The sequence below is a fragment of the Scylla paramamosain genome, chromosome 4 (assembly GCF_035594125.1).
Source record: "Scylla paramamosain isolate STU-SP2022 chromosome 4, ASM3559412v1, whole genome shotgun sequence".
NCBI classification, from domain to species: Eukaryota; Metazoa; Arthropoda; class Malacostraca; order Decapoda; family Portunidae; genus Scylla; species Scylla paramamosain.
In genome coordinates this window covers 487,501-502,500 of record NC_087154.1, presented here as the reverse complement: position 1 = coordinate 502,500, position 15,000 = coordinate 487,501, and the positions used below count along the sequence as shown (strand labels likewise).

General features: G+C 40.5%; 1 protein-coding gene and 1 long non-coding RNA gene across 4 annotated transcripts in view; one reads left to right on the top strand and one right to left on the bottom strand.

The window, feature by feature from the left end:
- Positions 1 to 4,927: 4,927 nt before the first annotated feature.
- Positions 4,928 to 15,000, bottom strand: part of LOC135097992 (uncharacterized) — a 16,881-nt gene continuing 6,808 nt past the window's right edge. For 2 of the 3 annotated variants that reach the window (XR_010266412.1, XR_010266411.1), the window contains exons 3-7: positions 12,430 to 12,625; positions 11,271 to 11,402; positions 10,041 to 10,142; positions 8,623 to 8,749; positions 4,928 to 6,756 (exon numbers count right to left, since the gene is read on the bottom strand). This is a non-coding gene — a long non-coding RNA (uncharacterized LOC135097992). Of the gene's footprint in view, positions 6,757 to 8,622; positions 8,750 to 10,040; positions 10,143 to 11,270; positions 11,403 to 12,429; positions 12,626 to 14,657 lie in introns of all 3 variants that reach the window. The other variant, XR_010266410.1, reaches the window with a different exon arrangement.
- Positions 6,369 to 6,894, top strand: LOC135097980 (high affinity cationic amino acid transporter 1-like). Its single transcript, XM_064000150.1, has 2 exons — positions 6,369 to 6,501; positions 6,612 to 6,894. Exons 1-2 carry the CDS (start codon positions 6,401 to 6,403, stop codon positions 6,763 to 6,765), a joined length of 255 nt encoding a protein of 84 aa, XP_063856220.1. The 5' UTR covers positions 6,369 to 6,400; the 3' UTR covers positions 6,766 to 6,894.

Below are 15,000 nucleotides of genomic sequence, written 5' to 3'. Positions count from 1 at the left end.
GTGTGTGTGTGTGTGTGTGTTTGCTTACTTGCACTAATGTATGTTTTAGTTGTCCTAAGTCTCATTTTCCTCCTCCTCCTCCTCTTATTCAGTCTATCACCTGTTACTCTTCCTCCTCTTCCTCCTCCTCCTCCTCATCTTCCTTCACATTGTTTAATACACTTGTCCGACCTCTACTTGAGTACTGCGTCCAGTTCTGGTCACCCCATAACAGGAAAGATATAGACAACCTGGAGAGAGTCCAAAGAAGAGTTACCAAGTTGATCCCATGACTGCGGAACAAGCCTTATGAGGAGCGCTTGAGGGAACTCAACTTGTTCAGTTTAGAGAAACGGCGAATGCGAGGTGACTTAATTGAATTGTTTAAGATGTGTCGGGGCTTTGATAACGTAAATGTAAACAACTATCTCATCATTGACAGTTCCAACACCACTCGAAATAATGTCTACAAGATTATAGATAAGCGTTTCAGATCAGACAAGGCTAAGTATTATTTCTTTAATAGAATTGTAAATGTCTGGAACTCTCTCCCAGCACATATTGTCGTTAGTAATACAATAGAAACTTTTAAACAAAGGTTGGACAATCACCTCGCAGCAACCCCTCATATAACGTACTTTGCGCCTACATAATTTTTTTTTTTTTTTTTTTTTTATAGTTACTGTAGTGAATAGTATAATCTCTCTTTCATCCTTTCCTATCACATCTTAGCCTTTCCTCCTCCCTATACTCTCCTGTTTTTCCTTCCTTGATCTCTAGTGTCCTCCATCCTCTAACTCTTAGAATCTGTAGTGGTAGTGGTAGAATAGACACACAAGACACCCTCGTTAGGCCCAGTAGGGCTGTTGCTGTCTGTTCTTTGCTTTGTATTCCTTTGTATTATTCCCATTTCCTTGTAAGTCATATTCCTCCTCCTCCTCCTCCTCCTCTTAACATTTTCTCTTTCAATGCTGTTCATGAAATATTATTAAAAGTGAAAGTGTTGAAGAAATATTAGTTATATTTGGCAGTGATCAGACCTCATGTACAGCTGTGGTCTCTTATTACAGACACAGCCTAAGGTAACCTAACCCAATCATTTCAGAAGGTGGAGGTTGAGTTGGCCAAGCTTCAGAAATGCAGGAAGGATTATTGGTGATGACTGCAGGCTGCCACTGACCCACAGGTGATTACCACATACTGCTGGTGCACTTGTCACACATCAGAACACTCCCAAACACCCGAAACAGCAATTGCAATTCAAAGTGTTGCCAATACTATCAGTTTGTCTACACGTCATCATATTGGCTCTTCAGATGTCATCACCACTCTACACCAGCCTAATCTGCTGCCCTAATTTATGGTTTTATCTTTGTTTGTTTATTTATTGCCTCTCAACTCATTACATCTATCTACTGGCAGCTTTGTGTACAGAAACACTTATCTACTGACTCACTGACTTGCTTCCAGGTGTGATGGTGCCCGACTAACTGGTACACATCAGTGAGGTGGTGGTGGTGCTTAGGGAACAGCTAGTTTGCCAAGTGCAGCGCCAGGCAGGCCGCCCGCCCACACGGTCACCAGAAGGATCATAGGTAAGGCAGAGAGGGAGAGGGATGACAGAGAGAGAGAGAGAGAGAGAGAGATTGTGTGACTATAAAGTAGAAAGGATGAAAGTGTTAGTCTGTGTGTGCGAGAGGAACAGAGAGAGATTCTAAGACTGTGTATGAGAGAGAGAGAGAGAGAGACTTTGTAGGGTACATGTTATGTAGTGAGATATGTTGTGTTCAAATAATCTGAGGTGAAATGTGCTGTGTGTCAAGTGATATAGGGGACATGAGGCCAGAACAACAAAGAAGGGAATAGCACAAGATCTCACAGGTGGAAATATGTAGGTATATATAACAGGGACTGCCATGTGAAGACCTAGTGGCATTTTTTGAAACAAAGAATGCAACTCAGTTTGATGTTTTATTCTCATCAGATTCCACATTTTTCAGGAGTGTAGGGATACTGATTTACTGTGGCCTGCCTGCAGTGACCATCAGCAAGCCAGCCTCTCAAAAGCCTCTCAAATGCTGGAGCAAGACAAGACTCTAGAGAGGATTTTGGACAGTCCTGTAGGTATTCACTATAATTAAATGGGTTTGTTATTTGGTCCAGAGATTATACAAGGGAAGAGATTATACAAGATTATACAAGAGATTATACAATTATATTTATTCAGTGAGGTAGTCATCTATTCCTGTGTAGTGGTGTGGGTGGCTGCCTCATAACACTGTTGTGCCCACTTAGCTTATATGATGGAACAGTGGTACCTCCACTATGCTGTATGTCGCTGAGATGTACAATATGGGGGCAGTGGGGAAGAAATGGTTAATTGCAAGGGAAGTAAACTGTTTGAGAAGTGTGTGTGAAGTGATAAGGTGAAGAGAATATGAGACAAGGAGGTAAGAAGAACTGGTGTTTTGAGAGAGTTGGCTGGGCAGGCAGAGCATTGTGTATTATTAGGCTTGGGTATTTGGAGAAATTGGAGGACAGAAAACCGGTGAAGTGGTGAACGAAGAGTGACAGTGGTGAGAGTATGAAAATGATTTTAGAAAGCAACAATGTATATTCATGACATGCAAAGTTTAAAGGAACACAAGCCTTGGTCTTGTTAATCACTGGGAAGGGGTGTGGGCACTTAGTGGGGCCCATTGGTGTATAAACTCAGTTAGGGTGGGTGGCACTCCATAACAAGTACCCTGCATTTGTTGTGGTCTCATGATTGGAGTAAGTGTAAGACAGGGAAGAGTCTAATTCTGAAGGGCAGGAATAGACCAATGGACACTGTTAACCCTTACTATGGATGTATATGGGCAGCTGTTTTATGAATAAGCTCCTGTGGTGTAATATGTAATAATCTTTTAGAGATTTTGGTGAAACTTTTGCTGTTGCCTTAGACATATCAAAAGCTTTTGATAGAGCCTGGCACAAAGCTTTCAATTCCAAACTAGCCTCCTATAGCTTCTATTCTTCTCTCTGTAATTTCTTGTCAAGTTTCCTTTTTGACCATTGTCTGGTGCGGTGGTAGATAGTCACTAATCTTCTCCAAAATCTATTACTTAACAGTGGTGTTCTGCAGGGTTATATCCTTTCCATCCACTCTCTTCTTATTGTTCATCAATGATCTTAGTCAAACTTCTCCTATCCACTCCTATACTAATGATACCACCCTTCACTTTTCCATGTCTTTTCATACATGTCCAACCCTTGAAGAATTGAACAGCTCATGCAGGGAAGCTACAGAATGCCTTGCTTCTGATCTCTTTAAAATTCTGATTGGGACAGAACAAACTTAGTATTGATGAATGTCTCAAAAACTCAGTTGCTCCACCTATTAACTTGACACAACCTTCCAGATAACTATGCCCTCTTCTTCAATGACACTGTCCCACTGTTCTACTTTGAAGATGTTTTGTCTGTTTTTTACTTATAATTTAAACTGGAAGCTTTACATCTCATTTCTAGCTTAAAAAACAAAATAATATATATATATATATATATATATATATATATATATATATATATATATATATATATATATATATATATATATATATATATATATATATATATATATATATATATATATATATATATATATATATATATATATATATATGTGTGTGTGTGTGTGTGTGTGTGTGTGTGTGAAATTAGGTAGTCTGAGTCTTCTCTGGCAGTTTTTCCATACCCCTCAGCTGCTAACTCAGTACAGGGGCCTTATCCATTTATGCATGGAGTACACTTCACATTGTTTATTGTGGTTCCACTCATACTGCTCTTCTACACAGAGTGGAATCAAAACATTTTGTCTTATCAGTTCCTCTCCTCTTAGTGACTGTCTTCAGCCTCTCTCATCACCACAGTGCTGCATCTCTTGCTATCTTCTACCTCTATTTTCACACTAAATGATCATCTGATCTTGCTAACTACACATGCCTTCCCTATCCTGTGGCCACACTGCACAAGTCTCTACTCTCTCCATTTTCTCCACCTCTCTAATGCATGAGTTAACCAGTATTCTCAATCATTTGTCCCTTTTTCTAGTAAATTCTTGAACTCCCTGCCTGCTTCTGTATTTTATCCTTCCTATCCTTGAACTCTTTCAAGAGGAAGGTTTCAAGACACTGCCATCCAATCAATTTTTATTATCATTTTCTACGTCTGTATGGGGCCTGACACCTCAGTGGACCTTTCTATATTTTCTTAATTTTTGTTGCCCTTGACCAGTGGCCCTCATACATGAAAAAATAAAAGGGGCAGGGATGGCTTTCCAATAGGGGTAGCTTCTCACAGCATGTTGATCATTGCATCGTGTGGGAGCAGGCTTACTCGGGGTAGGTTTTCAAAGCCAAGATGCACCATGCTTATCCTTCTGCCTGCAATTCATAAGGATCCTTTTGATGCTTTGTTTTATACAGGGCAGATCTAGAGGGCACTGGCAGGAATGACTTGCCATGGTCATGGATGTGTGGCAGGTGATGAGTGATAATTAGTAATGGCTCTAAGTCTGAGTGTGGTCAGGTAATTAGTTGAGTGGCACAGCACTCACTTTTAGGACCATTATTTTTTTATATGCATTAATGATCTAGGTAATGGGATTAGTAATGATTGCAAATTTGCAGACAACATCAAGATAGGTAGATTAATTAGATTGAATTTTGATGCAGTCACCCTACATGCAGACTTAGACAGGATGAACAAGTGGACAGATAAATGATAAATGTATTTTAATGTTAGTGATGTAAACTACTTAGCATAAAGAGAAGAAACCCACTTAGTATGTACACAATAAAGAACAAGACTGATAAGATCAGAGGATGAAAAAAAATGTAGGAGTTATGGTTAGCTCTGGTCTCTATCAGATAAAACAATACATAGAGGGCAGAAATACAGCAGGTTGTGTATTAGAAATAATCTTTAATAGTGTTAAAAGTACAAGTCCTGAAGTAATACTGACTAATCTTTAGTAGTGTTGAAAGTGGAAGCCCTGAAGTAATATTAAAGTTATATTTGGTGCTGGTCAGACTTTATCTAGATTATGGTGTAGAATTTCAGTTCCTTGAGAGAATATAGGTCTTTTAGAATCAGTACAAAGGGGAATGACTAAAAAGATGCAAGGGATGAGAAATATCCTTGTGAAAAAATTCAGTTTACATTTTTGGAAAGACAGAATTTGACAGAGATGCATTTTTGGAAAGACAGAATTTGATAGAAACCTGGGGGCAGAGCAAACTTAGTAATGATCAATGCCTTAAAAACTCAGTTCTTCCATTTATCAACTTCCCACAATCTTCCAGATATCTCTACACCCTTCTTCAATGATACTCAGCTGTCCCTCTCTTCTACACCGAACATCTTCGGTCTGTCTTTCATTTATAATCTTAACTGGAAACCTCACATCTCTCTAGCTAAAGCAGCTTCTATGAAGTCAGGCATTCTGAGTCATCTCTGCCTGGTTTCTCACCCCCAATCCCCTCCCACCCCAGTTGCTAACTGTACAGGGGCCTTATCTGTTCATGTATGTAGTTTGCTTCATGTGTTTGGGTGGGTGGGGGAGAGTTCACTCAAACCACTATTTTAGAGAGGGTGAAATCAAAAGCTTTTCATCTTATCAACTCCTCTTCTCTAACAGACTATCTTCAGCCTCTCTTATTGCAAGAAGATAAGGGAAGCTGCAGGAAGCCACCATCCCTACATCTAGCATTTCCCGTATCAAATATACCTTCCTGTTTCCACCTATCATCCTCATCCATGAATTTGTCTTGTTTTCAAGCTCTCTAATGACTCAGCACTAACAACCTGAAAACTCAGTCCTTTCTATTCCATACATCTCTGCCCCTCTATTTGAGAACCAATTCCTTCTTATCTCTTTAGTTAAATCTAATTGCTAGTGCTTGGTGGTGCTTGGCAAGTCTTGTATTCAGTTCATTATCAAGACCTGGTACAGTATTTTGAAACACTTTCCTCTTTCATCACAACTGTTTTCAAAGTTTACAGAGACGATTATTTAGGACCTCTTTGGTGTTTTTCCATTGACAGTGAAGAATCTTGGCTACAATATCACTAGAATCATGGAAATATTTTAATTTCCCATAGAACTTTGTTATATTATCACTTAAATCATGAAATCATCCTGGAAAATCTTAGCATCTTCTCAACATTGTTAAATTATCACTGGAATCACAAAAACAAGTGCTTGAAAACTTAAAAACTTCCCCCTAGAAACAACTAAAATTAATTGAGATGAAGCACTAAAACCTTTAAGCATCTCATACTTTTTCAAGGATTCCATTAGTTTAATTTTATATGCTGTGATCTCCCTTACAGCCTGTTTGGTGCAGTGTTCCCTCTTCCTCGTATCATCTGTGCCATGGCCAGTGATGGTCTGGTGTTCCCTTTTTTCTCCAAGATCATCAAGAAATTCCAGACTCCCACCATTGATTGCAACTGCTCTCCCTGGCATATTTGCTGGTAGGCAGTCTGGCATGTTGTTGAAGCCAAGATGGATAACTTAAGACTTGAGTTGATATTAGTTAGCCTTGACTTAACTCTTCATTACATTAATTTTTATTTATGTTCAGGCAGTTTTTCGAACTGAGCTCCTTAGTGGATATGATGAGCATTGGGACCCTCATGTCCTTCAGGGCAACTTGCAAAGGCAGAAGTCCTCTCAACACTGGTCTCACTCAGGTTGACAAGAATCGGCAAGTGTGGTACAAGAGCTCTCTGCCATAAGGAAAACAAATGCCAGTGTGATTAAACATTAAATATTTTATCTTGAACAATAAATATGTATTATCTTGCACATAGTTATGGAAATTATACAAATGTCTTTTGCAAATTGCAAATAAACAAGCTTTCTGATGTAATAGTTATTTGTGTCCTCCCAAAAAAGATTGGACCAAAACAATAAACTACCTGAAACACGCCACAACCCTTCCATATCTATTTCTTCTTCTATAGCCATGAATTCCCCAAAATTATCTTTATCTTTAACCAAATACCTTTCACATACACATCACAATAACTGTGCTACACATCCTCTCCTCTTATTTCACACTGATCACTGCAAATCATTCCTTGTAACTCTCCATTAATACTTCACAACACACCTCACTGACAAGACTCATTCACACCTATCAGGACAGGCACCTAACAGGAGCTTCTAACATCCACTAATCCAGCCATCTGTTGTTTCTCCTGCAGTCTTGTACCATTACTTTCAATGTTACTGCTCTTATAATCACCCCATCATCACCTCACCATCACCTCATCATTTATCACACTCCCAACAATGCTATATACAGTTGAAATTCCCTTATACAAAATTCCTGGGACTGAAAGTGCTGCAGATTTCAAATTTTCCCAGTTTATATATATATATATATATATATATATATATATATATATATATATATATATATATATATATATATATATATATATATATATATATATATTTTTTTTTTTTTTTTTTTTTTTTTTTTTTTTGTGGATTTATAAATTGGGACAGCTTGGGGTTGGCATCAAGATTTACACATACTTTCAATGTGGCTTTACAATGGCCACAAAGAATATTTAAGTGTAAACATGACAGCACACCCACACAACAAAGGCTTCAGTGCCCAAAAAGTAGCAAATTATCACCCATGGCAACTTGTGCCCTGAGGATGCCATGTTGTCTTTTAATCACAGAGGGACTGCCAGACACAGTGGAGGGGGATGTCTCTCCTGTGCTTCCCTGCCCGTGTCCCCCATACCGCTGGCAAGCTTAACAAAGAGAAGAGTGCAGTGATGGCCCTTGTTTGAGAGGGTTTGGTAGTTGTGAGACTGGAAGGGAGACAGGAAGATCAGTGACAGCCATGACACAGGTGGCCACGGATGCACCAGCACTTGGTACAGCTGTCACTCCAAAGAGAAAGAAAGGCTCTGGGTGAAAAAGGAAGGGAGGCACAAGAATAGTAAGCTGATGGGATGTATACATTGTAAAAACTGATTTGCTGCAACTTCTTTTACTCAGAAAAGGCTTGCGAGTTGCAGGGTAATGGAGTGACAGCTGTTCCAACTACTGAGCACCCTTTGCCAACTGTGTGACAGCTGCTTCTGATCTTTCCAACTTCCTTCCAGTCTGACAGTTACTGATCCCTTCTTGAACAACCACAATCACAACACTTATGAGAAGAATTAAGTTGTAGCATGGGGAAGCAAGCAGATTAAGTTGTAGCCAGGGGGAAACAAGCAGATTAAGTTGTAGCAAGGGGAAAACAAGCAGATTAAGATGTAGCAAGGGAGAAACAATTAGATTAAGCTGTAGCAAGGGGAAAACAAGCAGATTAAGATGTAGCAAGGGAGAAACAATTAGATTAAGCTGTAGCAAGGGGAAAACAAGCAGATTAAGATGTAGCAAGGGAGAAACAATTAGGTTAAGCTGTAGCAAGGGGAAAACAAGCAGGGCAGTGTGGGAAAGACATCTCCCACTATGCTTGACTGTTATTGTCAGTATCAAGGATTCAAAAACTGAGCATTGCATCTTGAGAGCACACAAGTCAGAGACAGAGGACCTCAACTGTACTAACACAATACCGTATTCACCTGACTGTTGGTTCCTGAAAGGCTCCAGTGAGGTGTGCCTGTTGCTCCTCATTTACAGAAGTCTCCCAAGGTCTCTTCTGCTTGCTATCCACAGCGCCACCCGAGGAAAACGCACACACAATCAACACTGCAGCATTACACAGCATGGGAGACATGACAGGATACAATGATATGCACATTCAAGAAAGGAAAAGGACTAAAGGAGGAAACTGTGCCATTTCTACCCAGTACATGTTGGTCTGGGAGTCAGAAAAGATGTGAGTAGTAGTAGTAGTAGTAGTAGTAGTAGTAGTAGTAGTAGTAGTAGTAGTAGTAGTAGTAGTAGTAGTAGTAGTAGTAGTAGTAGTAGTAGTAGTAGTAGTAGTAGTAGTTTTAATCCCTCAAACAACAGTCCTATTGCTTTAATTTCCTGCTTATCTTAAGTTTTTGAATCTATCCTCAACAGGAAGATTCTTAAACATCTATCACTTCACAGCCTTCTAACTGATTGCCAGTATGCATTTCGTCAAGGCCACTCTACTGGTGATCTTCTGGCTTTCCTTACCAAATCTTCATCATCATCTTCTAGAGATTTTGGTTAAACTTTTGCTGTTGCCTTGGACATATCAAAAGCTTTTGATAGAGTCTGGCACAAAGCTTTCATTTCCAAACTACCCTCCTACAGCTTCTATCCTTCTCTCTGCAACTTCATCTCAAGTTTCCTTTCTGACCATTTTATTGCTGTGGTAGATGGTCACTGTTCTCCTAAATCTATAAACAGTGATGTTATTCAGGGTTCTATCCTGTCATCACTCTCTTCTTATTATTCATGAATGATCTTTTAACCCAAACTTCTTGTCCTATCCACTCCTACGCTGATGACATCACCCTACATTTTTCCACATCTTTTCATGAACATCCAACCCTTCAGTTCACACAGGGAAGCCACAGAATGCCTGACTTCTGATCCTTCTAAAATTTCTGATTGGGACTGAGCAAACTTGGTATTGTTCAATGCTTCAAAAACTCAATTCCTCCATCTATCAACTCAACACAACCTTCCAGACAACTATCCCCTCTTCTTCAATGACACTCAACTGTCCCCCTCTTCTACAATGAACATCCTCAATCTGTCCTTTACAGACAACTATCCCCTCTTCTTCAATGACACTCAACTGTCCCCCTCTTCTACAATGAACATCCTCAATCTGTCCTTTACTTATAATTTATACTGGAATCTTCACATCACATCTCTAGCTAAAACAGCTTCTATGAAGTTAGGCATTCTGAGATGTCTCTGCCAGTTTTTCTCATCCCCCCAGCTGCTGACTCTGTACCAAGGGCCTTTTTCATCCATGTATGACAATCATATTGACAATATGATGTATGACAATCATATTGATAATACATGTATGAAGAATTATAAAGAAAGGACTTACTTATTACTGGTTACACTTGCAGCAACATCCGACACCTCACAGTCACTTGATCCAAGCCACTCATTAGCTGACCAACTCATCTCAGGTTCAAGACAACTCAATCTGGAAATAACAGAATGGAAATAGGTGGGGCTTTTAATCTTCAAGAGACACATTAAAAATCCTTTGTCAAACCAATAGTATCGAATAATTCAGTCCCAGATTGTTAGAGAAATGTAACAGTCAACAGTGAAGTGTAAACAGCAGGTAATTGTTGGTGTCATTGTGCCTGCCATTCAGTGGTAGGAGAGGTAAATAAGTTGTCAATGTCCCTCCTACATAAAAAAAAAACATGGTACATTTACACACACTGCTGACAATCAATTTATTCTCCCTCAGCAACACTGCATTATGTTCAACACCTGCTGACTAACTACTGTCTGTAAGTGAATCACTGAAACTACACACATCACTATTATCATTCTCTCTCTCTCTCTCTCTCTCTCTCTCTCTCTCTCTCTCTCTCTCTCTCTCTCTCTCTCTCTCTCTCTCTCTCTCTCTCTCTCTCTCTCTCTCTCTCTCTCTCTCTCTCTCTCTCTCTCTCTTTTTCAAAAGTACTTATACAACACTGGAAATACTAGTAACTCCTTGACTTATTCTGCTTTGATCAACTGTTACATGATACTGCCTCCACTATTTCAGCTTCTACTGTGTGGGTGAACAGTGGGTCTTCCTGAGGCAATGGTGGAGCAGGTGTTTCGCTCTTGACACTGTGGGAGCAAAGATTGTCTTCCTTGCAATATACTATACAGTCAATGTATTGCCTCCACACACAGCAACACTGTTCTTCTGCTCCTCCAAGCTTTGAGTTTCCTCGCTACAGTATCCTTCAGAATAAGCTCCATGATTTGTTGGTGTTCCCACAAGGATCTTCCTCAGCTCTGTCAGCTTGCAGTCTCTCACAGGCATCGGTCAAGATTCTCCTCCAGGCCTGGCCACATGCTGCCTCTGTCTCTAGGGACACACCTACTCATTTCACACTGATATAAGCAAACCTTTCAAAGTCCCTCAGAGCCTTTTCCATTTCTGACAAGCAATGTTTAATGGGCTCCTACACACACACACACACACACACACACACACACACACACACACACACACACACACACACACCTGCAGGAATTTTTCTCACCCTTAGCCAGTACTCTTCTTATACATATAAACAGCAGATAGCACACCTAGAGTACTCACATTTCCTGTGAGTGGCAGTGCACAGTTGTTATCAATGAGTATCAGTGGAAGGTCCTCCATCACACAGTCTTGTGACAGTCTGGACTGGGCACTTGCTGAGCAGCTCTGGAACCTTCAAGGTTTGCTGCAAACCTACACACAAAAGGAAAATGAAGTTTGAGTAAATGTACATACTGTTAGATCAGGGAGGTTTACTGCAAACCTGCAAACTGACAAAAAATGCAGTTTGAATGTACATATTATTAGATAGAGACAAAACTGTAGTGGATTATCTAAGGAACTTATGACAATGGTACAGAAGAATTACAAAGATATTACATGGCCCAAGCCTTCAATTCAAAGTAAGTGCTTCAGATCTACATAAACAATTCAACAGCTTCTAAAATCTACATAAACAATTCATGCAACTTCTAATTCCATCATTGAGCGTCATCAGTCATTGGTCCTGAGTTGGCTCGCAGTCGTCCCCAAGTGATGCACCTGGCTCACTCAACCCCACGTGCTTCATTGCTCTGTCTGTCTCACTTCTCCACACCTGGCTCACTCAACCCCACATGCTTCATCACTGTCCATCTCACTTCTCCACACCTGGCTCACTCAAGCCCACAATTTCCACACTTTTTCCACACTTTTCTACACAATTTCCACACTTGGCTCACTCAATCCCATAATTTCCACACTTTTCCATGCCTGGCTCTTTCAATCCCACAATTTCCACACCATTTCCACACTTTTCCACACAATTTCCACACAATCTCTACACTTTTCCATACCTGGCTCACTCAATCCCACAATTTCCACACTTTTTCCACACAATTTCCACTTTTTTCCACACTTTTATCACACTTTCCCACACAATTTCCACACCTGGCTCACTCCATCCCACAATTTCCACACCTGTCTCACTCAATCCCACATGTTTCATCGCTTTGTCTATCTCACTTCTCCACTTTCTTGCATACCATTCTAAACCCTCTCCATTTCTGACAATCATACTTTGGCCACTCTCAACAAGCCTTCACTCAACCACTCAAAAGCCCAACTAGTTTCTAAGCCACTCTTTACTACCATCCTAACACACTTCTTCCCCCAACTGCTACTCCTAACATTCCACACAAACACCTTTCTCACTAGTCTCTCATCATCCATTTGCTCTAACCTAGACCCTGCCGAGGTACCCTGCACAAACACCCTCCACAGCCACCACCACCATCCGACTCTTGCTCCTGCCCTCCGCCTCCTGTCGCTGCCACATCAGGAGTGCGTCAGCCAGGGTCATGTAGCAGGTGGAATGGCGTCGCTGCTGGGCCATGGTGTCTGGGTGGGGCAGGGCGGGAGGCAGGGGATGGGGTAGTCTGGAATGATTTGTTGCTATTGTTGTTGTTGTTTTGTAGAAAGTATAGTTTCATTACTGTTTCTTAGTAAATATAATAAATATATAATAAAAATAAAAAGATAACGTAGCAGACTAAAGAAAAGGTGGAAAGATCACATTGGAGAGAACCTGAGTGAGAGAGGATTGAGTGGAGAGGAGGTTGGGGACAGAGCCTTGTGGAGGACCTGAGTGAGAGAGGATTGAGTGGAGAGGAGGTTGGGGATAGAGCCATGTGGAGGATCTGAGTGAGAGAGAATTGAGTGGAGAGAAGGTTGGGGACAGCCTTGTGGAGAAGACTAGTGAGGAACAGCAACCCCATATGAACATGGGAGCAGCTACAGAACAAGAAAAAGAAGTAAATATAATAAAATGAAATAGGATAAAAATTAAATACATTGTTAAGAATAGCATCTCTCTCTCTCTCTCTCTCTCTCTCTCTCTCTCTCTCTCTCTCTCTCTCTCTCTCTCTCTCTCTCTCTCTCTCTCTCTCTCTCTCTCTCTCTCTCTCTCTCTCTCCCCCATAACACACAAAAAAAATAAGATACAAATACAAAATGAATAAATATGTACACCAAAGAATAAAAAATTAAATAAACAAATAAAACTACCCAGAAATTATTATTATTTTTTTTTTTCATGTAGGAGTGACACTAGCCAAGGGCAACAAAAATCCAATAAAAAAAAAAATGGCCACTGAAATGCCAGTCCCATAAAAGGGTCAAAGCAGTAGTCAAAAATTGATGAATAAGTGTCTTGAAACATCCCTCTTGAAAAAATTCAAGTCATATGAAGGTGGAAATATAGAAGCAGGCAGGAAGTTCCAGAGTTTACCAGAGAAAGGGATGAATGATTGAGAATACTAGTTAACTCTTGCATTAGAGAGGTGGACAGAATAGGGGTGAGCAAAGAAGAAAGTCTTGTGTAGCGATTTGTGCAGCGATTAATTCTTGCACTGTTTTTCTTTCGTTACTCTCGTCCTTTCTCCTTACTTATTAATCATCCAATTATTATTATACTGTATTTGAACTTAGAAACATAGCCCTCTGTTCTTTGGTGTGTTTTTTCAAAGTATTTTCATCATACTGATTCTTGCACTTCTTTATTTTCTTCATTTCTCCTAACGTCCTCCTTCTACCTGCTCCCAATACTATCCATTCTATTCAGAAAACTTAAACACATGTCAGAGGCTGCTGGCTTCATCTCTAATTGGAGGTAATTGTACCTAACATTGCGCAAGAGGGACGTATCAGTGTGCAGAGGCTAAAGAGAGAGAGGATAGGTGAAGGGAAGGAGGGTAGTTAAGGGCAGAAGAGGTGGTGGTATGAAAGCCTATGGGGAAACACACACACAGCTTCCTCACCACCCCATACACCCCTGCTCTCCTACACCTCACTCCCCATGTATGCATACATTCATTACCCACATTTATCCAGCAAGTACCACGTATATATGCACAAATTAGCTAAGTGGTGTGCTTGATGAACCTGAAAACACTGTACATTAGTGTAAATTACAGGCGGCGGTCGCGGTGAAGAGCCGTCAGTCTGCCTCACTTAAGCCTTCATCACACCAAAACCAGGCAATAGCGATTATATCTGACCAGCGGATATGAAAGCACTGTTATGTGGCTCCAGTTAGTGACAGGATTGGCTGATGATAAGTGAGAGATGTAGCAAATAATGGCGATATATGGACAGCCAGCCTTCACCAGCTAAGATGAATTTTGGCAGTTTTTAATTTTCTCGTGGTTAATTCACGGGTATTTTGTCCTAGAGGTTAGAAACGTTAGCGGGACCGTGGAATATTGAGTCAAGTGTACAAATGTATTCCTAACGAGGAGAAAATATGTGAAATATGATCCTTCAAAAATATAAATAAAAATAAATAAATAAATAAATAAATAAAAAAGTTTGACGAAAATTTGGGAAAACAGGACACTAGCGTAACCTTACCCTACTATTTCGTTGTTGTGTGTGACATGGAGTCATTACAAAGAACACTATCAAATTTACCTCCTACTACACCACAGCGTCTGTGAGCAGTCCACCAGGGGGACAAGTGGTGGGCGAGTCACTTGCAATATTATGAGCCTTCCTGGCCCTCACGAACAGCTCTCGGCCCTCCCAGGCACCTCCCGGCAGGCACTAAGCTTGCACTGATACGCATGGCATGCGTCACCCGTCTTGTTGAGAGAAAATCCTGGTTAAATAAAGCAGCGGCATACACACGCCCTTCCAACACCACCCATCCGTGTGCCTGATGTCCTCCCCGCTTTCCTATGCCAGCGTGGACTACTGGAATACGTACCCACCAACCTACAAATTATATTTTCCAATAACTCCAGCTTCTCTCATA

Bases quoted from the DNA above. Each gene is read 5' to 3' on its own strand.
- LOC135097980 (XM_064000150.1), top strand. From the start codon at position 6,401: ATGGCCAGTGATGGTCTGGTGTTCCCTTTTTTCTCCAAGATCATCAAG. The intron at 6,502-6,611 runs GTAGGCAGTCTG...ATTTATGTTCAG, and splicing joins TCTCCCTGGCATATTTGCTG to GCAGTTTTTCGAACTGAGCT.